Genomic DNA, 26,869 nt, shown 5'->3' on the forward strand with positions numbered 1-26,869 from the left:
AGAATAAAGATGTTGAAGACTAACATAACATTAGTCTTCCAAGACTATACCATCAATACAACTTTATAGATAAAAGTACTTGTTCCAAAGAAAATCCTTTCTAAATATGCATTCTCTACTACAAGCTCTGGATTTGGAAACTCATTTTAAACATTTCAAAATTTTTTACAGACATATCATTTTGAGCAAACCTAAATTAACCATTTTTGTAACTATGAATTCTGAATTTTCATAAAGAAATAAGTTTAAAAATCTTATAGTTTGCTAGCTAAATAGGAACTGAAAACTCAACAGATATTTCCATTTTGCTAGTTAGTTAATTTTGACTGTTTAAGTCATTAAACATTAAGACTGTTTTAAGTGTTTGTGTGTATACTTATTGTTGAGTCACTCACAATATTTTGATTCTTCATGACTCCATAGACCATAAAAATTATATTTTCCTTGTGAAAAAGTCTAGGATTTTCTTGGATATCTGGATCTAACAGAATTCACTGCTTTAAATACTTGATTAGTATCTATCCAGGTATAGATCCAGAGATCATATGAAGTTTACTGAGTTTTCTGATTTTATGTTGTTTGTTCTTTGTACTTGAAGAGGACCAATGACATCACAACATTGGGATTCAAGAATAGTGTATTAGATTGTGGGTGAAATTCAATATGACCTCTGAAGCTCTGCCACAGGTCGGACAAAAATATCTGAATATTTGGTATGCTAATGTCTTTAGATTTGGGCATCTTATGTTTCCTTTGTGCTACTGGGATTTTACTTCATTCATAGGGCACAGCACCTTCTCTGGTAAGAAATGTCTTCTTTATCATAAGTTCAAAATATGGGAAAAATATTCAAATCTTCTAACTTTACATTTATAATGTTACTTTTTTTTTAATTTAAAACTTATTTTCAAAACATATACAGTTTCCAACATTCACCCTGCAAAATCCTGTGCTCCAAATTTTTTTTCTTCCTCCCTTTCCCCCAACTTCTCCCCTAGATGTCAAGCAATCCAACATATGTTAAACATGTGCAATTCTTCTATATGTATTTCCACAATTATCATGCTGCGCATGAAAAATCAGATCAGGAAAAAAGTGAGAGAAAACAAAATGCAAGTAAACAACAAGGACAAAAAAGTGCAAACATTATGTTGTGATCAACATTCAGTCCCCAAGGTCCTCTCTCTGGGTACAGATGAATCTATCACAAGACCACTGAAACTGGCTTGAATCACTTCACGTTGAAAAAAGCCGTGTCCATAAGAATTGATCATCACATAATCTTGCTATTGTGTACAATTTCTCTTAGTTCTATACACTTCACTTAGCATCAGTTCATGCAAATCTCTCCAGACCTTTCTGAAATCATCCTGAGGATCGTTTCTACAGAACCATAATATTTCATAACATTCATATACCATAACTTATTCAGACACTTTCTAACTGATAAACATCCAGTCCTTTTTCCTCTTTTATGATTTCTTTGGGATATAGGCCCAGTAGAGACACTGCAGCATCAAAGGGCATACACAGTTTGATAGCAATATGGAAATAGTTCCATATTGCTCTACAGAATGCCTGGACCAGTTTACAACTCCACCAAAAATATATTAATGTCCCAGTTTTCCCACATTCCCTCCAACATTCATCATTATCTTTTCCTGTCATCTTAGCCAATCTGAGCAGTGTGTAATGATACATCAGTTATCTTAATTTGCATTTCTCTGATCAATACTGATTTAGAACATTTTTTCATGACTAGAAATGGTTTTAATTTCTTCATCTGAAAATTGTTCATATCCTTTGACCATTTATCAACTGGAGAATGGATTGTAAGAATGTTTCCTTTTGTTTGTAGAGACATGAAAGGTTCTACTTTTGTTTCTGTATTTGAAAAGAACTACATATTATAGACAGAAGTTTCCTAGAGAAAAGTTAAAATATAACTTTCAAGTACCTTAAAGGAATGTCATAAAGAACAGAATTTTATTAGTTAACAAGCAGGAGACTTCTCTAATTCCCAACTTTCCATTAAAATATTTATTAGCTATATCCAAAGTCTACTGTTCTACCCGATCTTTGCAAGTGCATTCATTAAATTAAAAATAAGAATAGTCCTACTATGCTAAGGAAATTGCGAATTGTAAATGATAAACAACTTTTGCTACGTTATCTTTATGTTGTTTCTAGGTTTCTCTTCAGAAAGTTAATACTTACTTTTATGTGACCTTGTCATCCTATCTGATTTAGCAGATGCATCCTTAACTCGGTTGTGATATTCTAAAAGGAATGTTCGCTCATGTTCAAAGAAATCATCTACATCCTGTAGATCAAAACAAAAAAACAAAGATTTTCACATAGTCTAAAGATGGACTATAAGGAAAGTTGAGTACTAAAGAACTGATCCTTTTGAATTGTGGTGGTAGAGAATCTCTTACACAAGGAGTTCAAAAACAGTCAATACTTAAAAGAAATTTAGACTATTCAATGTAAAGTCAGATACTGAAGCTGAAACACTGGCCACATAATGAGAAAACAGGAATCACTGTATAAGACCTTGATGCTGGGAAAGACTGAAGGCAAAAGGAAAAGGGAACAGCTGAGGATATGGATAATGTTATGTCAACAACGAACATGTACTTGAACAAATTTCAAGAGAAAACGGTAGAGAGAAGGGCCTGGGGATACTGTAGTCTATGGGGTCACAAAGTCAAGAGACATGAATAAACAATTGAAAAAAATTAACCAAATTTTTTGTTTAAATGTTTTTCTTTTTTAAAAATCTGCACCAGTCATGTTTAGCATTCACAAGGGAAAAATCAAATTTGTAAATCAGTATTTTAATAACAATGCATCTTCTATGAAAGATAGTGGTATGAATGACTAATTCTGTACACTTTATACATTTATGTAAAAGCATGAAAAGCAGTCATATACTTTTAATTATTTGAGCAGAAACCTTTATAAGGTTCACATTTGCCGGTAGTTCTTAAGACATGACCTTATAAGCAATATACTTCTAGAATTATGCCATTCAAAAATTAAATATATGTAATTAAAATGATAATATAAACTTCTTTGTAAAATATGAAAAATAATGATGGACAGATTATGAGCTTTAACATCTTAAAAAACATAGTAGTAGAGAGTAAAACTAACAAAGAAAGTTTTGCAAGACATCCCACTAAGCTCAGTTATATCTAGGGCATTCAAGGGTGGAAATGGAAGGTTCAGAAAGAATAAAAATGAAAAAGTTGTACAAAAATAATTTTAACTAAATGCTTTTTCCACCAATGACAGTGGAATCACACTTGGACAATTAAGTCTCAGGTATGCTTTCTGGAGGAAGACATGCTACTGAAGAGAGCAAAGAAAAAGTGGCTGAACTGGACTAATCTCAAGTCTGCGTAGGAAGATGAGAAAATAGTACAATGAAAACACAAAGACTTATACTATATCTGAAGGAAAAATTACTAAAAGCATTGAAAAAATGTCTTTAATACTTTAAAAAAAAGTTGATTGAGAGAACATCAATAATTACTTATTTTTAATTCTCACTCTCCCACAGACATAAAAATTGTGAAACATCAATAGAGGAATCAAGAGTATCTCTCTAAAGTATCATCAGTAAAGAACACATAGGTTTTTAGAAGCTAATTCAACAAAGTATTGTATCTTTATCACCTTTAAATGAAAGATGTTAAGAATAGAAGAATCCATTAAATGAAAGAAATTAAGAACTGATGAATCCATTGTTCTTTTAAGTTTTTATCGAGTTCCAAATTCTCTCCCTCTTTCCATGTCTCTCCTCCACTGACTGAGAAGACAAGCAATATATAAATTACAAATGTGAAATTGTGAAAAATGTATTTTCATATTAAGTTCTGTTGGGGAAAAAAGGCAAGAAAAAGAAATTGAAAAAAATCTGGTTCATTCTATATTCAAGAATTCATAAGTTTTCTTTAAAGAGGAATAGGATTTTTCATCATGAGTCCTTTGCAATTATCATGGATCATTCATTATATTCATCAGAGTAGCTAAGTTTTTCAGATGATTGTTGTTACAATAATTTCCTAGTTCTACACATTTAACTTTGCAACAGTTCTTCGAAATCTTTCCAAGTTTTTCTGAAAACTGTCCTCTTCCTTACTTTTTATAGTATAACAACACAATCATATGCAACAACTTGAGTCGCTCTCCAAATTGATGGACATCTCCTCAGTTTCTAATTCTTTGCCATTACAAAAATATTCTGTACAAGTTGGAATGTTTTCTAATCCATTTTATTTGACAGCCATTATACTCAGTTATGGTTACTGTTTATTCCCCACCTGACTCCCCAATACCATTTTTCTTCTCTTTATCATTCTTGTTTTATCCTATTCCTCTTTCATGACCACTCTCCTCCATAAACCCCCCTCCCCCCATTTTACCAAATCTCCCCTTTTCTTTGGCCTTTCTCCTCCTATTTTCTTTAGTTTTTTATAACCAATTGAGTATATGCATATAATTCTTACTTTCATGTTTATCTTTTTATACCTCTCAAGTCTTGTGTTTGTAAGATGTCTTTCTTATTCATTAAATATCCATTTTTTCCCTTAAAGAAATATAGTTTTGCTGAGTGATTCTTAATTGTAATTTTAGCTCCTTTGCCATCTAGTGTCATTTCCTAAATCTCTTCTCTCTGCAATGTGTAAGGTATCGTTAAAAGTTGTACGATTTCATTTCATATGTTCGCTTTGATCTGGGAGCTCTGAAATTTGGCTTTAATATTCATGAGTTTCCATTTTGGGATCTCTTTTAGGAGATGGGCGAGTTCTTTCCATATGTTTTACTCTGTTTTTACTATGTATGGACAGCGTGGTGGGTTTTTTGGATAATATCTTAAAATACTAAGACTAAGTTCTTTTTTTGGTCATGCCTTTTCTGATAGTCCACTAATTCTTAAATTTCCTTTCCTTGATTTATTTTCCAGGTGAGTTTTTTTCTGATAGGATATTTCATATATTCTAGTTTTTCATTCTCTTGACTTTGCTTTCATTTCTTGATGCCTCATGGACTTTCATGGCTTTCACTTATCCACTTAAAATTTTTAAGGGATTGTTTTTCCTCAGGGAGTTTTTATTCCTCTTGTTCCACTTAACCAATTCTGCCTTTTAAAGTTCTTCAGTGAATTTTTATATCTCTTTTACCATTTGGCCAATTTGTTTTTTAAGATGCTATTTTCTTCAGTATTTTTTGGTGTCCCTTTTACTAAGCTAATCCTCTTTTCTTGTATCATTCAATACCCTTTCCCACCCCCCACTCTTATCTCTTTAACTTCCAGTTCTTTCTGAGCTCAAATCCAATTGGTATTTTCTTCTTTCTTTTGTAGCTAGCATATTAGGTTGCTGTTCTCTTCTGTGTATGTATCTTAGTCTCCCCTGATGCTGTAGTAGCTTTTTATGGTCATTCTTTTTTGGTCTTGTTTGCTCACTTTCCCAGGCTATTTCTTTTTCTTTTTTTTTTTTTTTTATATTATAGCTTTTTATTTACAAAATATTTGCATGGGTATCTTTTCATCACTGACAATTGCAAAACCTTTTGTTCCAACTTTTCCCCTCCTCCCCACCCTTTCCCCCAGATGGCAGGTTGACCAATACATGTTAAATATGTTGAAGTATAAGTTAAATACAATATATGTATACATGTCCAAACAGTTATTTTGCTGTACAAAAAGAGTCGGACTTTGAAATAGTGTACTATTAGCCTTGAAGGAAATAAAAAATGCAGGCAGACAAAAATAGAGGGATTGGGAATTCTATGTAGTGGTTCATATTTATCCCCCAAAGTTCTTTCGCTGGATGTAGCTGGTTCTCCAGGCTATTTCTTGATTATGAACTTTATGTATAGGACTGTGCTCACTGAAAACGGGAAGGTAGTATCCCAACAGACTTTTTTGTGCTATTTTTCAGAGCCATTTTTTGGGGGAGAGGTGTTTACAAGTTTTTGGTGCTTCCAAGATGGTATGATCTGGGGAGAAGTTTGATCATCTCTCCTGGTATGTGCTCTGGCACCCAGAAAAAGGTCTACTTCTCCTGTGCTGCCATAATCAATAGCATTCTTACAACTTGATTCTACAATAAATGCAGGTCCCCAGTTCTGTGGATGCAAATGCTAGTACTGCTTTCTTCCTTGGAACTGCTGTCAGGGTCTGTTTCCTTGTAACCATCCACAAGTGTTTCTCTCCATCCTAGAAGTGTGACCCAGAAACATGTATTGACAATAGAAGTGCCAATCAGTACCAGCCAAGAGTCCCTTGACATCTGTTACCAATTGTTCAAATCCCTTACTGTCTCTACAATGAGAGCTCCCAAAGTAGCTGTTGCAGCTCCTAACATAAATGCTGTCAAAGCAGCTTCCAAGACCAACTACTGGAACTACCACCTTTTGTACTATGGTCCCTGTTGTCAGAGAACTCTCCTGCTGACCTCCTCATCTGTCTTAGCATGGAATAATAGCTCACCTTGAATTTTTGGTGAAGGCTATTCAAAATTTGATTTGAGGTCTTATTTTAAATTTGTTTGGAGAGGAATTCTGGAAAAGTCCACCTGGTTTCTGTCTCTCAGCTGCCATCTTGTCTCATCTTTGTTTGTTGATTTTTTTGACTTTTGACTTTATTTTGGAATTTGGCTCATCTTAACTCTTGAGAGGCTGGAGGTGTAGGGGACTAAATGTCCTGAGCTTCAAGCTTTTATGTCTTAGCTGTTTCCACAGTTGAGGGTGGGGGTAGGGGAGGAGAAGGGAGAGAAGATTCTAAGTTTTCAGTGTTTTCCTAGTCCTTATCAAATAAGCCTTTGCTCCTTCACACAATAATTCCTTACTTCCCTGAAACTAACAATACAGAAACAGGACCTTTACTCCTTGATTACCACAAATGCCTCTCTGCCTTAGAACTGAATTGTCAAGTGAGACCAGATTATGGACCAGGGTTCACACAGACTTTCCTATAACCTCTTTTTGGAGCATAGTCAAATAGACTTGCTTTTACTTTGAAGGCCCACAGTTGGTGTTGATTTCCAGTGTGCTGTACTTGTGGCCAATCTACACCTGACCACTGCAAATTTTCCTTCCTACCCTTCTAAATTATCCTGGACTGGAAAAATGAATTACTGTGACTTTTTTTTGCTTATGTTCCTTAGAATTTGACTTGACACACTTTCTTAAAGTTGTGTAGAGGGGAATGTTGCAAGAGCTTGGCAAAAAATGCTTCCACCTCACATCCAATCTTACAGAATCCTTTGCAACTAGATATCTCCAATTAATATATCAATATTCTTAAGTGCTTTTATGTGCTAGGCACTGTGCTAAGCAATGGAGACACAAAAAGAGGCAAAAGACAGACAGTTGCCAGCCTCAAGAAGCTTACAATCTAATAAAGGGAAGTTATATGCAGGATATACAGGAAATAAACAGAGGGAAGGCACTGGAATTCAAGTTAGGCAAGATTTCCTGTAGAATGTGAGATTTTACTTAGGGATTAAAGGAACCCAGGGAGGTCACTAGTCAAAGTGAAGAAAGAAAAAGCATTTTAGGCTTGATGGAGAGAGAGAATGCCTGGAGTTGAGAGATGATGCGTTTTGTTTTGGAACAACTAAGAAGCCAACGTTAGCAGATCAAAAGTATGTGTCAGAGAATAAGATCAAAGGAGACAGAAAAGATAAATTGAATGCCAAATGGAGAATTTTCTATTTGTTCTTAAAGGCAATATGAAGCCACTACAATTTATTGAGTGTGAGTTTGTGTGTAAGAGAGATGGAGAGGGAGGAAAAAGGTGGCATGACGTGTTCTGACCTGTGCTTCTGGAAAATCACTTGACTGCTTGAATGGAAAATGGATTAGAAAAGGAAAGAGGCTTGAGGAAGGCAGACCCACCAGCAAGCTATTATAATAATCAAAGTATGAGGTAATGATAGCTTGCAAGAGAATAGTGGCAATGTCAAAGAGAAGGGGGAATATAAAAAAGATATTGCCGAAGTGAAATTTAAATGCTTCAGCAACAAACTGGATATGGGGAGATATAGATCAAGATCATTCAGGATTCCTTGGAAAATGCAATAGCATAAATATTGTTATTCAGTCATTTGACTCTTTTTCACTCTGTGGACTGTAGCACCTCAGGCCCTTTTATCCTCCACTATCTCTCAAAGTCTGTCCAAGTTCATGTTTATTGTTTCCATAATAATATCTATCTACCTTATCCTCTGCCATGCAGATTTTTCATTCCTTTTTTCTTTTTCAATCTTTTTCAACATTAGAATCTTTTCCAGTGATTTCTGTCTTCATATTACAATTACAAGGCTTAAGTATGCTTCAATAACATAAATAACCTTGTTCAGTGACTATCTCATAATAAACATCAGGTGAAGCATTAAACAGAGAGACTTTAAGCTTGCCAAAATTATTTCTCATTGAGATAGAGATCATTTATCCAGAGTCAGGGTCTGAAAGGATTCCCTGTGAATGGTAATGAGATCCTCCTGTTTGTGGTTGATACTGTAATGACCATATCAATCAGAAAACCCTGGAATAGATCTGTAACAATTTAAAGGAATTTGGTCTACTTATCCATATAGTAAAGGTTAAATTCCAAGATTTCAACATGAATTTTAAATGTACATCCTATAAAACTTGTTCAATAATATGTATATTTGGAACAATGTGCTAGGACCATAGTTACTGAGGAGGTGAGAATTAGATCGCTTTCAGAAAACTAAAAATGTCTTTTAATGATTTCAAACTTCATTTTTTCAAGACTACTATTAATAGCCAACTTACTATCTTACAGGAATTATACTAAGCACTTTATAAATATTATTTCCTCCAGCTTTTTGGGATAAGAATTCACTGATAAAAACTGCTGGGAAAATTGGAAACTAGGATGGCAGAAATGAGGCATTGACCCACATTTAATACCGTACACCAAGATAAGGACAAAATAGGTTCATGACCTAGGCATAAAGAATGAGATTATAAATAAATTAGAGGAACACAGGATAGTTTACCTCTCAGACCTGAGAAGGAATGGGTAATTTTACAGTATTGATACAATTAGGAATTTATGACCAAAGAAGAACTAGAGATCATTACTGATCACAAAATAGAAAATTTTGATTATATCAAATTGAAAAGTTTTTGTACAAACAAAACTAATGCAGACAAGATTAGAAGGGAAACAATACACTGGGAAAACATTTTTACAGTCAAAGGTTCTGATAAAGGCCTCATCTCCAAAATATAAAGAGAATTGAGTCTAATTTATAAGAAATCAAGCCATTCTCCAATTGATAAATGGACAAAGGATATGAACAGACAATTCTCACATGAAGAAATTGAAACTATTTCTAGCCATATGAAAAGATGCTCCAAGTCATTATTAATCAGAGAAATGCAAATTAAGACAACCCTGAGCTACCACTACACACCTGTCAGATTGGCTAGAATGACAGGGAAAGATAATGCAGAATGTTGGAGGGAATGTAGGAAAACAGGGACAGTAATACATTATTGGTAAAATTGTGAATACATCCAGCCATTTTGGAACTATGCTCAAAAAGTTATCAAACTGTGCATACGCTTTGATCCAGCAGTGTTACTACTGGGCTTATATCCCAAAGAGATCTTAAAGAAGGGAAAAGGACAATTATGTGCAAGAATGTTTGTGGCAGCTCTCTTTGTAGTGGCCAAAAACTGGAAACTGAGTGGATGCCCATCAATTGGAGAATGGCTGAATAAATTGTGGTATATGAATGTTATGGAATATTGTTGTTTGGTAAGAAATGACCAACAGGATGATTTCAGAAAGGTCTGGAGAGACTTACATGAATTGATGCTGAGTGAAACGAGCAGGGTCAGGAGATCATTATATACTTCAACAATACTATATGATGATCAATTCTGATGGACTTGGCCATCTTCAGCAATGAGATGAACCAAATCAGTTCCAAGGGAGCATTAATGAACTGAACCAGATACATCCAGCAAAAGAACTCTGGGAGATGACTAAGGACCATTACATTGAATTCCCAATCCCTATATTTTTGCCTGCCTGCACATATATATATTTTAATTTCCTTCAAAGGCTAATTGTACAATATTTCAGAATCCAATACTTTTGTACAGCAAAATAACGGTTTGGACATGTAAACTTATTTTATATTTAATTTATACTTAACACGTACTGGTCATCCTACCATCTAGGGGAGGAGGTAGGGGGAAGGAGGGGAAAAACTGGAATAAAAGGTTTGGCAATTGTCAATGCTGTAAAATTACCCATGCATATAACTTGTAAATAAAAAAGTTATAATAAAAAAAATTAAAAATAAATAAATATTATCTCATTTGATACTCACAAGAATGCTGGAAGGTAGATACTAACAGTACCTCCATTTTACAGATAAAGAAACTGAGGCAACTGGAGATTAAGCGATTTTTCTAAGGTCCCACAACTTGTGTATAAGGCCAGACCTGCAGGTCTTCTTGACTCCAGGTCCAGTGCTCTATCCATTGTGTTAACTAGTTGCTCTTAACATTTTATAGATGTTACTATATGGTAGTAAAACTTGAACACCAATACTTCCTTTTTTTGGGGGGGGGGGGCAGGGTAGCTGGGGCAATTGGGGTTAAGTGACTTGCTTAGGGTTACACAGCTAGGAAGTATTAAGTGTCTGAGGTCAGATTTAAATTCAGGTCCTCCTGATTTTAGGGCTGGTGCTCTATCCATTACACCATCTAGAAGTCCCTAACACCAATACTTCCAAAGAACTAAGATAAAGATCACACAGAGGACAATAAAGAAATAAAGAAGTATAAATAGTCAATATGAGCAGACTACAACATGTAACCAATAAGGAACTATAAGAAATAAAAGAGACAACTTCAAAGAACTATGTAACAGGAAAAAAAGATAAGACTTGAGATTAGCAGGGGGATTAAAAAACAGGAAGATATAATCAGTCTTTCACTAGTTCCTTTGACATGCACATACCAAGTAAGGAAGGCACATTGAGTGGATCTACTGTAATGAACTTTGGGGAAGACAGAGACAAGACTGGCATAGGAAAAGCAGGTTAGTTGAAGTGTAATATATAGGGAATTAATTCCTAAATCTACGAGATCACAAATTCACTTGAATAAGCATATAGGAAAGAAAAGGAATTTGGGAGAAAGAAAAAAAAAATCTATTAAAAAAAATGATCCATTATATATATCAACCCCTATTTCTGTAGGTAAATTCTACCAAGCAGAAGGAGCCAAGTGGTAGAATGGATAGATTCCTGCGTCTGGAGTCAAAATGACTCTGAGTTCAAATATGGTCACAGAATAGCTATGTGCCCTTGGGTAAGTCATTTCACCTGTTTACCTTTGTTTTCTCATCTTCAAAATGAGCTACAGAAGGTCCAGCAGACCACTCTATTTTAGTTTTGGGAAAAAAGACAAAAACAAAAAAATCCCAAACAACAAAAAACCAAGAGATTCATGAAGTCACACATGACTTAAATGGTTGAATAACAACAAAAATAACCATAAAATTATCCCCAACCAATTTGGCTAACACCAAAACAACTCAATTATTAGTGGAATTTCACACATCCATAAAATATTAGTTATTGAGAAGAGCTGAAATAACTAGTTCATTTCTACAAATAATCTCAAAACCATAAAATATATATATTAAAAAAACGTCAATTAGGAACCAAATTTTAAAAAGAAAAGTTAAATGAATTATAGATTGAGATAGAGAATAGTACTATAATTGTGAAGGCTTTTAATCTTCTCTTTTCAGAAATAGAGAAATCCAATCCCCTTCTTCCTCCAAAAGAAGAAATAAGTCAAGAAAGTGAACAGAATTTTAGATAAGGTAGATATAATTGATATCTGAAGAATATTGAATGAAAGTAGCAAGTAACACATCTTTTTTTCTAAGCAATGCATGATAACTTTTTTAAAAAATCATATATTAGTGTATAAGAATTTTAAAATTAGAGTGAATGCCCATCAGTTGGGGAACATCTAAATAAGTTATGGTATATGAATGTAATGGAATATTATTGTTCTACAAGAAACAACCAGTAGAATCATTTCAGAAAGGCCTGGAGAGACTTACACAAACTGATGGTGAGTTTTAAGTGAGTAGAATCAAAAAAACATCATACACAGCAATAACAAAATTATGTGATGATCAATTGTGATGGATTAACAATGAGATGATTCAGGCCAATTCCAATAAACTTGTGATGACAAGAGCCATCTGAATCCAGAAACAGGAACTCAATATGGATCACAACATAGTATTTTCACCTTTTTTTTTTGTTGTTTGCTTGTTTTTCCTCTCCTTTTTGACCTGATTTTTCTTGTGCAGCATGATAAATGTGGAAATAAGAAGAATTGGAAGAATTGCACACGTTTAATCTATATTGGATTACTTGCTGTCTGGGGGAGGCCGGTGGGGAGAAAGGAGGGAGAAAAATTCGGAACCCAAGGTTTTGCAGGGGTGAGTGTTGAAAGATATCTTTGCATGTATTCTGAAAATAAAAAGCTATTATTAAAATTTTTTTTAAAGCGAAAAGAGAATTGCAGATCAAAAATTAATTTAAGACCAAACAACCTAATTTTAAAAACAATCAGTAACTTCATTGAAGAGAATGACAATAATTAGAGAACATATTAAAACCTACTGAATATAGCAAAAGCAGTGATTAGAGGAATAACAAAAAAAGAGAGCAAGTAAACCAATGAATTGGGTATGTTATTTTAAAAAAACCCAGAAGAAAAATTAAAAATCCATACCAAATTGGAAATCCTAAAAAATAAAGATCAGAGTATAAGAAAACCACTGAATTAATAAATAAAACCAGGAATTGGTTTTATGAAAAAAAAAATAAAATAACACACTCCACAATATAACAGATAAACCATTGGTTAATTTGATAAAAAAGAGAAAAAAACTAAATTTCTAGTATTAAGAAAGGATATCACTAACAAAGATGAAATTAAAGCAACTGGAGTTATTTTGTCCAAGTCTACGACAATACAATTTAAGTGAAATGGAAGAATATTTACAAAAATATAAATTGTCTAGATTAACAAAAGAGGAAATAGAATATCTAAATAGGCCTATTGTAAAAAACAAAAAAACAACTAAATAAGCCATACATGAACTTTCTAAGAAAAAAGCTCCAGGACCAGCTGGATTTACAAATGAATTCTACTGAACTTTTAAAAGATTAACTAATTCCAAAATAAATTCTTTGGAATAATAGTAAAGATGGAATTCTACCAAATTCCTGTTATAAAACAAAAATGACACCGATGCTTGAACTAGGACGAGTAAAGAGAAATAAAACGAATTCATTAATGAATATGAATGCAAATATCCTAAATAAAAAACTAGCCAAAAGAGTCTAATATTATATTACAAAAATTATACATTATGCTTAAATGTGATTTATACCAGGTACGCAGGGATGGACATAAGGAAACTACTTTCACAAAAAGAAAACTACTAACATAATCTATTGTATCAATAAAAGTAAAAAATATTGATTATATCAACAGATGCAGAAAAAGCTTTAGATAAATGACATCACTCATTTCTATTAAAAAAACAAACACACACACACTTGAATGTATAGGTATAAATGGATTTTTCCTTAAATTGAAAAAAAAATTATTTAAAATCACCAGCAGGCATCATATGTAATAGGGGATAAGTTAGAAGCTTCCCCTGTAGTATTAGATATAAAAGAAGGATTTCTACTATCATCAATATTATTCAATATTGAAATGTTGGAAATCCTAACAGTAGCAATAAGAAAAGAAACAGAAGTAAAAGGAATCTAATTAGGGAATGAATTATCTCTTTTAGCATATGATATATGTTATGATATAATGTGATGATATACTGAGGAAATTCCAGAAAACTCAACTAAAAAATTAATTGAAATGACAATTTTAGGAAAGTAGCAGGATAAAAAATAAATCTACATAAATCATGAACATTCCATATTCATGGACTCTAAAAGAAAAGATAGCAAAAGGTACCCTATTTAAAATACCTCTTGACAATATAAAATACCTAATAGTACATTTGCCAAAACAAACCTCAGGAACTAGATAAACAAAATTATAAAAAAAACTTTTTATACAACTCAAATCAGATTTAAGTAATGGAGAAATAGCAATTGTTCATGAGTAGGCAGGGGCAATAAAACAAAAAATGAGAATTTTACCTAACCTAATTTATATGTTGAATCCCATCCCAATTAAATTAACAAAAACTTATTTTACTGAATTAGAAAATCTAATAACAACATTTATTTGGAAGAACAAAAAGTCAAAAATATCAAGAAAAAAATGTAAAAGAAGTTTGGCATTACCAAATCTTAAACTATTACTATAAGGCAGTAATTTTCAAAACTAGCTGGTACTAAAAAAGATATATCAGTGGAGCAAAGCAGAAATACAATTTATAGAAAACGAATATAATAACCCTGGATTTGACAAGTGGAAAGACTAGATTTTAGGATAAGAATTTGATATTTGGTAAAAACTGTAAGGAAAACTAAAGAATAGTATGGCAGAAATTGGGCATAAACCAGTATCTCACCCATCAAGATAAGGGTCAACATAGAGGCTTGGCCTACATATAAAACTGTTCCTCTTACCCCAAAAAGAGAGAAGGTATGGATTATTTACAAACCAATAAAGTAATCTATGAATAATCAAATAAGCATTCAATTGAGTCACTGGCATTATGGTCTTTTAAAAACTAAATCTGTACGTAAAACAGGTATAGGAAACTATCAAAGGAGACTGACACCTGTTAATTGCATCTTATAGAATCTTTAAAAATTGGGGCGTAAAAAATTAAGTGACTTGCTAACCCAGGATCACACATTGCCAGTAAGTGTTGTAAAGCAAAATCTAGGTCTTCCTAATTCTGAGGCTGTCTCTATTTACTTTTCAGAGTTCCCTGAACTATGCGTTAATTACAGTTATAAGAATATAACATCCTGCTGAGTTTAATAAAATCAATATTTATGTACTTTATATATGTATTCAAATCAGTAAATATTTTTTGAGGATTTATTATGTGCAATGCTATGAGACATAATCCCCACTTCAATCCTTGAGGTACACAGATACGTGTAAATCTATGTGTCTATACGCTTTCTCCCAAAGAACAGCTTATCACTTATGTTTCAAGATTTATTGAAGGTATTTAAATTCTGTCTCCATTTATGTTGGTTCATATCTATCATTAAGAAAAAATAGATTCATATTTAGAGAAGGATAATATATAACAAGTGAAGAAGAAAAAGCAACATTGTTGGATTCCAACAAATAATGAATTTTATATGATCCTGAAAAAAGACAATTAGTGAATGGGTAAGAATTTTTTCTTCTTCAAATAGAACACTGAGGGAGAAATTTAAAAAAAAAATTATCTTGCAAAATACTGAAAGATCACTGGAAAGTAAGAGTCTATCCTGGTCCTGTCTGAAAGAAACTTATTTTGAAATTATATATTTGAATTATTTAATTTAGTCTATTTTCTTTCTTTTTTCCTTAGATTTTTTTAAAGAATATTTTCAAATCTTGTTTAAGAAGAATACTCAGGGTAACTATCTATTTTCTACCCTCCTGGACTTCATTATGTCCACAGGCTAGGTACTTTTCCCCCTCTCTTCACACATCTTCTTAAATTTCTCTTTTAATATGTTATCTTCCCTCATTAGATTGTCAGCTTCCCAACACTTATCACAATGTCTGAGCACATAGTAAGTGTTTAACATTTTTGACATCATGACACTGTGTGACTTTCAAAATTTAGTCCCAAATCTGTCTTCCATGTTGCTTAATTATTCCCTATTTTTCTTTGATTTTCAACATCTATTTCTCCCCTGGATCCTTGGTTGCCATCAATAATCAAATAATCAAGCATTAATTACCTATTTTATATTAGGCACTGTTCTAGGTGCTGGGGATATGGACACAAAAGAAAAAGACTTTACATTTTATTAAAGGAAACATATACATAATCTAAGTATTTACAAAATAATTTTGAAGAGAAATGCATTAGTATGCTTCAAGGGATCTGTGTTTCCTTCAATTCAAAAAATCTTTAAATGACACCTCCTTAAACTACTATATTCTTTTCCTTTTTCACTAACTTTCAAACTTGTTAGCAGGAGTAACCTGTACTCAATGAAACCATTTTCTCATTTCATTCTAGCAACAACCTATCTTCCAATCACATCACTCAACTTCCTTTCTAAGATTCTAAATACTTCTTAAATCCAGTAGTTAGCCCTCATCTTATTTGACCCTTCTGCAGCTTCTGAAACAGTCTACCATCCTTTCCTCTTAGATATTTTCTTTACTTACCTTCACTGGCACTGGTCTGTCATAATTTTTTTGCTCAATCATAATTTACCTGATCCCAAAGTGCTATCAATTTTACATTCAGTCTTCTTTTCTTATACTTTATTCCTTAGTGATTTCATCAGCTTCTAGGAGTGTAGTATCTGTGACGAGGACTCCCACAGAATATGAACTAATATTCATGAGCCCAGGTTTCATGTCTCATTTTTGACTTTAGTACCCCAGCACCTATCACCATGCATTGCATATAATGTTGAATGAATTGAAAAGAACAAATTCTCAAACTATTATTATTGGAAACCAAATCTTACCTTTACCCCTGAAACAATGACACCATCTGCCGACTTAACCATATTTTTAAAGAAATCTTCAAGTTTCTCTTTCTTATTTTTTCCACGTACACTCAACTGAAAGATAAAGAAATTTTAAAAAGGCATTTTCAGTAAAAATAGGAAGCAGTGTCTCTGATGCTTGAAGCATCAAAATGGAAACTACTGTTTTCTTAGACACGTCTGTCTGTTCCTTCCCCCCTCTTTAGAATACTCCTTTCCTGAAATTGGCTAGCTATTCTCCAACTTTTTAGAAACAAAATAAAATGAAGAAGCCATTTTCATTAAAAAGAGCACATCAATAAACTCTTCTATGGCTCACCCACCATTTGCTATCAATCATCTGTTCTCTAAATTTCCTGATGTTTGGAGAATTGGTATACTATGTATTATTTAGGAGATTTGTTCCACTCCTCTCATTTTTACTAATATGTAAACATCACTGGGAAAATGCATATTACAGTAAGTGTGCTATAGGAAGTGTATAGGAAATACATAAATACTACGGAAATTTTCAGGCCTGAAAATGACAAAGAGGTAAATGTAGACTACATAGATTTTAAAAATAGTAACAACTGGCTGACAATTAGAGCTAACCAAAAATGGAATGGGGTGCCTTAGGCATCAGTGGGTATCCCTCCTTACTAAAGGTCTTTAAAAAGAGTTTGAATTCAGAATTAGAATTTTTCATTTTCTAATTCTGAATTTCTGAGGTCAAGAAGAAAAAAAACTAGTCCTTAAAATGAGTAATCTTTTAAATATTTCAAAGACCGCTACTATAATCTTCCTAAATCTTCTCTTTTCTTCACTACACTTCTTTTATAGCAGGTTGATTATAAGGTCCTACACTTTCCTCTGGACATTTTCCAGTTTATCAAAGTTTTCCTAATACATGGCACCCAGAAGTTAAGACACTACTCCAGATATGGGTCTGAGTAAGCCTACCTCTACATTTGTATTGAATACTTCCTTGTATCTGGAGAAGAAATGAGAATGGGAAAGAAGACAGAGAATATTTTAGTCTTCACTTGTATGTTTATCATTCATTTGGTTCTTCCATGTTAAAGGTTAGGGGTTTAATTGGTGGTTGTCCTTTGTACTCAACCATCCTTGATCTGAAATGCAAGTTGTTATTATTATCATTTTACTTTTCAAATAATAAGAACCAAAATATCATTGTGTTGGGTTCAATGTTGGGTCCAACTGTGGCTGATTATACCAGTATGAGCTCAACTACTGGTTAGACACAAATAGTCTTTATGGAGATGTCTTTAAATTTGTGAATCTCACATTTCTTTTGAGCTATACAAATCTATTTTGTTCACAGAGTAGAGCATCTTTAATGCAAGACCAAGATAATATCTATAGCTCCTATCTACAGCATTCAGAATTTTTCCATTTGCTGTAATTGATGGTTCCAAGAATACTAGAAGGATTAGAGAGTTTAGCTGCTGAGCTGTTAATAATATTTGCAAGGCCATTGAGTTAAGAACTGAAAAAGAAAATATGCCCTGACTTTTTGTTGTTGTTATTGCTGAGGCAACTGGAGTTAAAAACTTGCCCAGGGTCACACAACTAGGAAGTATTAAGTGTCTGAGGCCAGATTTGAACACAGGTCCTCCTGACTTCAGGCTGGTGCTGTATCCACTGCATCACCTAGCTGCCCCTATGTCCTGATTTTCAAAAAGGAAGAGAGTAAAATCTGGACTATTAGTCAAAGAACAAGTGGGAAATGATTTTATGAGCACAATATTACATGTATTTTAAGCTAGACTTCTAAATAAGCAGAAAAGGTGTTGCTGTTCTGTCATTTATGTAACTATGGTCAAGTCACTACATTTCTCTGAAACTATTTTTAAACCTTATAGAAGGAAATGAGATTGATTATATTATCTTAATTTGTCTTCCAGATCTAAAATTCTTAAGTAAGTATGCCTCAAGAATTTTAAAATTCAGTTAGAAACTCAAAGGAATAAAGAAAAACAAAAATAAATTTTAATGAACTCTTTACTATCTTTTTCCTTTTTAAAATTTTCCCCAGAGATTTTTGCTGATAAGAAACATCTTCATAACACCTCAGCATTTTCATCTTGATTAAGCATAAACTAGATAGATAAGGGGCTACTGGTATTCCTTTAATTCTACTTTTTAACTTCTTCCATGTCATTGTATAGGCCATAGCTAAATGTGGAATGTGCTCTCCCCTTGTCTCCATCTCTCAGAATCCTTATCATCCTCAAAGACTTAGCTAAAGTGTTAACTCTATATACTGTTTTTGCTGATCCATCTAAATGAAAATACTTCTTCCACTTCAAATACTCCTATCACCTGAAAAATAAAATGACGCTTCTTGGTAGCTGTTGTTCAGTCATTCAAGTTGTTTCAAGTTGTATCTGTCTATTTGTGACCCATTTGGAACAGATACTAGAGTGCTTTGCCATTTCCTTCTCCAGCCTAATTTCAGAGATGATGAAATTTGAGGCAGACAGAGGGTAAGTGACTTGTTCAGGGATATAGATAGATATTTGAAACAAGATTTGAATTTAAGTCATCTGGATTCCAAATGTAGCATTCTGTCTACAAAGTCATTTTATGCAATGATTTTCTTAATATAAATCCTTAGTCAATTTGACATACACATCGATGACTTTTCTGTTAGTTAACATTCTTGACAATATTCAATAATGAATGTGTTTTCCTCCCATCCCCCACAGGGGGACTTGGAGGGGAGTAAGGGAAAAGAGTCCTGGATTTGTAATTTTAATTAACATATCTAAACACTTTATAAAAATATCTTCTAATGATAGACTAACAAGTCACATGTAACTTACAGTTTTAAAGAGTTACTAGGATAATTGAGAGGTTAAATGACTTGTCCAAAACCACACAGATTTGATGGGTTAGAATTAATGCTCAGTGAGACAGCCATCCTTGCTCTGAAAGTATGTAAGTTATTATTATAATTATTTTACTTTTCAAATAACAATAGTTTGGTTGTTAGATTACTTAATTATATTTTCTGTATATATATGTATATTCTGTATATGGCCTTAGAAAGAGGACATTGTTTAGTTATATATAGTTAGTGCTATAGGAAACTATCCAAGATGCTTAGGTTGCAGAAAGGATGTTGAGATGGATTTATAGAAGTAGTTTCATCAGAGAAATTCCCATTTGTGTGTGTGTGTGTGTGTGTGTGTGTGTGTGTGTGTAGGATACAACTTGTACTGGATACAAGTAGTAATATACAGGCAAAATAACAAAAGAACACTAATTTTATTTTTCTTCTTATTATTTAACATCACCACATCAGTCCTCTCATCTTTAATGGTACAGTTTCTCCCTATCTCTAGCTCTCTCAAGATCAAAGATAAAAATTCTGTTTGGCTTTTAAAGTCCGTCACAACCTAGATCTTTCCTATTTTTACAGTTTTCTTATACCTTCCATAACCTTCAACAATCCAGAAGCATTGCCCTTAAATAAAATACTTCATTTCTTCTTTACTTCATGATTTTTCACTGGCTGTCATTCATGCCTGGAATTCTCTCTTCTTATCCCCATTCATCTATCTATCCTAACTTGTGGTCCCAACTAAGAGTACACTTTCTAAAAATCTTCTTTCCTCATTCTCCTTAATGCTATTGCCTTCCGTCTGTCCAATTTATTCTGTGTATATCTTTATTTGTATGCAGTTGTTTGCATGTTGTTTCCCTCACTAGACTATGAGCTCCTTGAAGGCGGAGACTCTCTTACTTCATTTTGTTTCCCCACTGGAATGCCTGACTCATAGCAGGAGGTAAATGCATATTTATTGACGGACATAAGCTTTGACTTTTATTTAGTTAATTTAACTTTAATTCTAAGACTTCTTAGATTTCTTCAACAAATCTATTAGAAAATCTGAATACCTAATACCTCAAGAAAATAAAACCCAGTACCACATAAAATAGAAGTATAAAATCTCATTCTTTCGACTTAGTTTCCAAATTTCTGAAATAGTGCCTTACTCTGGGGTACTATATTTCAAACTGATTTTCAAACAAGAATTTTCTAAAATTCCTACCCTTTCCCAAAATATCCTAGAAATATGCCTTAATTATTGCTTCAATCAAATCAATCAATACTCACATCCTGATTATATTCCAAGAAGACATGAAAATTTAAATCTTTTCTCAAAATAGGATGCGCTGCAACCCGACACAAGAAGACTTCATGCATTGCAACTGTCTTCTTGAATATTGCCAAATACTCACTGGAAATAATGAACAGAATTAAAGGTTAAATCAATCAATTGCAACAAACTCAAATAATTAAGCAAATTTGCTAACAGAAGAGACAAAAGTATTATACTCAAACAAAAATGTTAAGTTGATTTTTTTTATTAAAAATGCAAAACCCTGCCTCTGAAGCAATAATAAATAAATTTTGATACTTAATGGTTCCTTAGATTTTTATTACAAAGGTGATATTTAAGAATTTTCCAATCACATCATTATTACGAGGGTGTCAAAGTTTTTGGTACCACAAACAATACACCATTAATGAAAATTCAGCTGCTATACAATAACTGTCTTTCAACACTGGCATATAACTCTCTAAAATTTAGAGGGAAGCAGATTTTTGCAACAGAGACTGTTTTCATCAATTCCCAAAATCATTTTGGAGAATTTTTTCTTTTTAGTATTTGATGAACATTTTTTGTTTTAAGCTTTTTTTTTTTAAACCAAAACTGTCAATAGCCACACAGGGAAAAAAAAAAGGTGGTTTTCAAGGAAAAAAAGGTGTGTTTTTTAAAGACCTAATTGATACTCTTGCTTCAACTACGTGCAAGAAGGATCATATAAGTTTTACATACCAGGAAACCAGCAGGATCAATGTTGGGAGAAGTTTGATCTCTGTGAGGGTTGTCATTCAGTGAAGATAAAAAAGGAAGATGCAGAGGATGGAGGTGGCAGTAGAAGAAACCCAAGGTTTCTGTGTTATCCAACCCCTAACCAGACCACAAAAGAATCATGATCAGGGCTGCTGGAAAATCACAGATTCTTTAATATAAGTGTGCTCTGTTAATTTCCAGTTTTTTAAACTTACAATATGTAAGTATATATTACCATCTGCTAATAGACTACTTCTTATACACAGAACTGATACATTTCTAAAAAACTAAGTTTCAATACAAAAGAATCTAGTTTTCTGAAACCAGATTTTTTTTGATATTTTGAAATGCCAAAGAAGTGCCTACTAACAATGTGAATATATAGTTGGAAATATAAATCAAGGGGAAAAAGGGCATAGGACGGGTAGAAATGACCAAAAAGAGAGAAAGATGGAAATGATTAAAGGAAAATAAGTATTCTCTGTCACACTCAAAATGCAGAAAACCAGCACAGAGCAAAACCTCAATTAATATATATATATATATATATATATATATATATATATATATATATATATATATATATAAAATTCTCTTAAAATGTATTTTTCTCAGAAAAAAGGGAAAGCCTCTATGTCTTAGACAAAGCATAAATATAAAATGTCACATTTAACATTTTTTGGTAATAAATATGATATGTTTAGAATTCCTTCACAAAAATGGGGGGAAAAGGGGAAATGTCACTATGCCATGGCTATTTTGCTTATTACACATTAATGCTTATTTGCTTTTATATCCAGAAGCATTTTATAACTTTGGAAAAAAAAAAGAGAGACAAAATAAGACATGTATTTTGGATATCAGGATACTTGTAGTAAATAACCTAGTCCATAATTATGAGAAAATAGAAGTTTCATGCTGGAAAAAGAATCAGGTTGATATCAGTTGAAGTTTTATGAGTTAATAAGCTTGTTTTGTGTTCAGTCATGTTTAATAATTATTTTTTAAAGCTTACTAAAAAAAGTATTTTTACAGAATGGATTTAAAATAACCATTTAAATAATTTTCACTGTGGAAGCAATAATTCTCTAAAATTTTCCTGCTGGCTCTGATCATGATAGTTATTAACATTTGTATGTAGTAGTGGTGAATGTGCAAACCTGAATCTTCCAGAAATGATTACGGTACTGTATGTATTACTGTATGATCAAAAGGATGACAGAACACAGAACATTCAAAAAGACATCATAGTGACAGCATATTTACTAAAAATGATGGGAAAAATGTGTACATACGCTTCCAGTTCTTGTTTCATCTTTGTGAATTCCTCCTTAGTCATTGACCCTTCTCCTTCACCAAGTTTCTGTAGTTTTTCTCTTGAAGCATCGAAATCCGGTCTTGGTGGTGCTGGTGGGATCTGGAATGGTGTCATTCAGGAATGGATAGCTACTCAGTTTTAAGTTGTTTCATTTCATATAGCTAGGTTTATTCTGATATAGGCTTAGATTCAATTCTGGAATCAGTCTAGCAGTTTGGATGCACTGCAAATCTAAAGGAATGTTAGTTGCATTGAATTAAACTGGGTCCTCAAAATTTCCCAAGAACATTCTAAAAATCTGACTGACCTAGGCCACATGCATCAAATTTTGATTTTTAAGCTTTTTTGTACAATAAAAAATAAAATCAATCCTTTAATTAAATTAACTATTTTATTCTGTTAGTAGTCTTCAGCCACCAAGAAAACAGTAGGATCTAAGAAACACTGATTCATTATGTGAGGAGAAAAAAAAAAAAGAATTTGAGAGTGACTAAAAATTGAGGAAATTCTCATGGCAAATTTCCTGCCTGTTTTTCAGAGGGCTACACGATTAGAAATGTATGTGTTTTGTCCACATTAATATTTTACAATTATTAAACTATCTTGTGAGTAAATATAATTGGTCTTAGAATCAAGGAAAAACTAGATTCAAATCTTTCATACTAGCTATATGACAGAGTAAATTTACTTAACTTCTTAATATCTACAATGGGAAGGGAAGAAACTTTCCATACAAAAGAAAATCTTCCAACTGGACTAGGCATTAGCTAATTATTTTACATACTAGTATCTATATAGATATTAGGGAGAAATCGATATATATATATAATATTTATATAATATATGCATAACACACAAATACATATATACATATACACTAACTAGCTTATTTAGTTTGTTTAACTGATTAGAGAACTGTGGGTTTGTTTTTTTGGGCTGCTAAAAATCTATAGTGTTCTGGATGACCAAGATGACTTAAGAGGAAAGCCAAGAAACAACTGAGCAAAAAGGAGAGAATATATGTTGGGAATGAACTCTAAAAAATTGGATAGGGGTGGGTAATTCTAAATGGGGAAAAAAAGATTGCATTTTTCAGGGAAAAAGAAGATTTAATCGAAGGTGAGTATAGGAATGAGACTAGGTATTAGACAAAGACTTGGAGAGTAGTAAAACAAGGTTGAGCTTAAAAGGGAAGAAATGTCTTGAGATAGATAAGGATTAAATGATCTAATAAAAAGAGGGGAGAAATGGCCTCTAAGATGAAGCAACAAAATCCGAGAATGTAAGTTAAAAATCTTAGCTTCGCTTACTATCCTTGTAATCTTAAGTGAATCATTTTCTCAGTTTTTTCATTTGTAAAATTAAGGTTTCCAAGAGATAATCCCTCCAGTTCTAATTTCTATAAGTGTAGGTATTACAATTAATCCTGTAAGATGAAGTAGGGATAATGCTTCAAAAATGGTTTTTCAAGGCAGGGACTATTTAATTTTGATTTTCTTATCTGAGGATCAAGCATAAGACCCGGCTCATAAAGGCATTCAACAAATGCTTGCTGACTGATTAAAAAACATATTACTTATATAAGAGAATGGCTCAGAAAGGGAATGTGAAGAAAGGTGGAAATAAATTCAGAACCCCTAGTAACAAAGGAACTGCTCCTGATTAGCTCATTAATTATATCATAAAGAAAATTCAATTCCAATTAAATACTATGGAACCTTAAAAGTGATTACCTTAAGTTGATTATAATAGCAAAACCAAAAACAATTAAGTCAATTTACTTGTAACATTCCATATGCAAATATACTATAAGAAACAGACAAGAAAAGTTGAAAGAAATGTTTTAGAATCACTGTAAGATTAATATGAAAAAATTAAATGACATGATCACCAAAAAAGCTAGACTATATTACTAAAAGCACAGTATTTATGATAAGTAAAGATAATACTTGTCCATATTTTGGTCTTGGAGTAGTATGTGCTGACTCCCATATTTTAAGAAGTCAATTATAGACTGGCACTTTAAGAAGCCAGACAAATTTAGCTAGAAAAAATAGATCAGCTGTATTCAAATATTTAAGTTACAGCGATGTGGAATAGTGTGTTGTGTATAGTAACTAACAACAGAATTAGGATTTAAAGGTGGCAATTGAGAAAACTTTTTAACAATTGGCAATATATGCTGATTGGCTTTCTGAAATACATTATAAACTCCTCATCAAAGAAATCTTCAGAGAATAGATGGTCATCCATCAGGAATACAATAGAAGAACTTTTTTGGAGTGGAGCTATATGACATCTTGAATAGACTAATTCTACAGAATAAAAAATCAAATCAAATTGGAATAAAGACAACCACTGTAACAGACATTTCCTTTCAACACCACATAAGCTAAGTGATACAGCAGATAATGTTGAACTTGGAGACAAGAAGATAAAAGTTCAAATAAAGCTTCAGATACTGGTTGTGTGACTTTGGGCAAGTCATTTAACCTATATACTTCACTTTCCTCCTCTAGAAAGTGGAGTTATTAATAGCATCTATTCCACAGGATTGTTGTGAGAATAACATGAGATATTATTTGTAAAGTGCTTTGTTCTATTATGTGAATGATGACTATTGAGATATTGAGATATTCAGTGCCTAAAATATAATCTAACAAATTTAAGTAAGTTAGAAATTAAGATGATTAAAAAACTGGTACCATGTTACTTTACAGTTGAACTCAGTTTTTTCAAAGTGATGAGAAACTAAATTTATAGAACCAGTTGTACAAAACTCTGCTTTTTAAGAACTGTAACTTTTAAAATGGTTTATTGAAATAAATAGTATTTTATTAATAATTAAATAATTAAATAAATTATTAATAATTTAAGTAAAGAGGCAGTGTAACAAAGTAAATAAAGACAATCTTAAGAGTCAGGAAGACCTGGGTTCCAGTGCCATCTCTGCCACTTACTGGTTATGTTATGTTACTCAGGCAATAGTTGAAATTACAAGTTGCACAGCAGGGGCAGAACTACATTGGTAGAAGGAATGGGTCCCTGAGACAGCTAGATGGTGCAATGTATAGAGCATAGATAAATGATGAAAAAGCACAGGGAAGACAGTATCTCCTTGCTACCCATACAAAAGGACAACTTCAAGCACAAAAGGCAGCATTAGAAACTGGAACATTTCATTGAAAGCACAAAAATTTTTTTGCTCATAATATGGACCTTTGATTATACAAATCAGGACTTGGGGGTGGGGGGGAAACTAATCAAAGTACTTACAATGTAACCTGCATAATCTTCATTTTCAACAAAGGAATCATGAAGCCATATAAACTCCTCATGTTGTCGAACAACAGAAAATTCATTTTGTTTAAAATTTGGTAATGAACTCTGCAAAGATAGAGATCCTTTTGAGTGAAAAAATGTTCAAGATTTTTACAGACATGATCACAACTTATTTTCAAATGAAGATTATTTTTCAAAAAAAAGTATTTAAGACTTCTATTTTATTAGGAAAAATACAAAAGAGAAAAAAGATACAAATATTACAAAAGTATTTTCAAAAATAAACTGACATGGTCTATTTTGTTGGATTATTATATGATTTAAGAGTCATTGTCAAATACTGAGCTCAATTATTCAAAGGGAAAGTGAGTTCAAAATTAATAGAGATGCCTAGGAATCAGTTTAACTTTAAAATGAAAAATTTTGAAAGTAATCAAGATATCAAGTTTTAACAGATCTCTGAAACAAAAATATTATCTAATAATCCAATGCAATAGTCTAGAGAAATGTCAAACATGTCTCTTATAACACATCAAACATGTGGCTTATAACACTCATGAATGCAGCCAACAAGATTAAAATAGAATTGTGAAATATTAATAAAATAAATACAAATACTGTAAAACAATGTTAATATGTGG

At 32.5% G+C, this 26,869-nt stretch overlaps 1 protein-coding gene across 5 annotated transcripts in view; it reads right to left on the minus strand.

Moving 5' to 3' along the window:
- Positions 1 to 26,869, minus strand: part of SNX6 (sorting nexin 6) — a 73,169-nt gene that overhangs the window by 20,954 nt on the left and 25,346 nt on the right. For 3 of the 5 annotated variants that reach the window (XM_051978014.1, XM_051978015.1, XM_051978016.1), the window contains 5 exons: positions 26,223 to 26,333; positions 22,924 to 23,045; positions 20,884 to 21,007; positions 16,737 to 16,832; positions 2,218 to 2,323 (listed from right to left, as the gene is read on the minus strand). In XM_051978014.1, the coding sequence (XP_051833974.1) occupies positions 2,218 to 2,323; positions 16,737 to 16,832; positions 20,884 to 21,007; positions 22,924 to 23,045; positions 26,223 to 26,333 (559 nt within the window). Of the gene's footprint in view, positions 1 to 2,217; positions 2,324 to 16,736; positions 16,833 to 20,883; positions 21,008 to 22,923; positions 23,178 to 26,222; positions 26,334 to 26,869 lie in introns of those variants that run through there. The other 2 variants (XM_051978017.1, XM_051978018.1) reach the window with 2 other exon arrangements.

This window comes from Antechinus flavipes, chromosome 2 (genome assembly GCF_016432865.1).
Source record: "Antechinus flavipes isolate AdamAnt ecotype Samford, QLD, Australia chromosome 2, AdamAnt_v2, whole genome shotgun sequence".
NCBI lineage: Eukaryota > Metazoa > Chordata > Mammalia > Dasyuromorphia > Dasyuridae > Antechinus > Antechinus flavipes.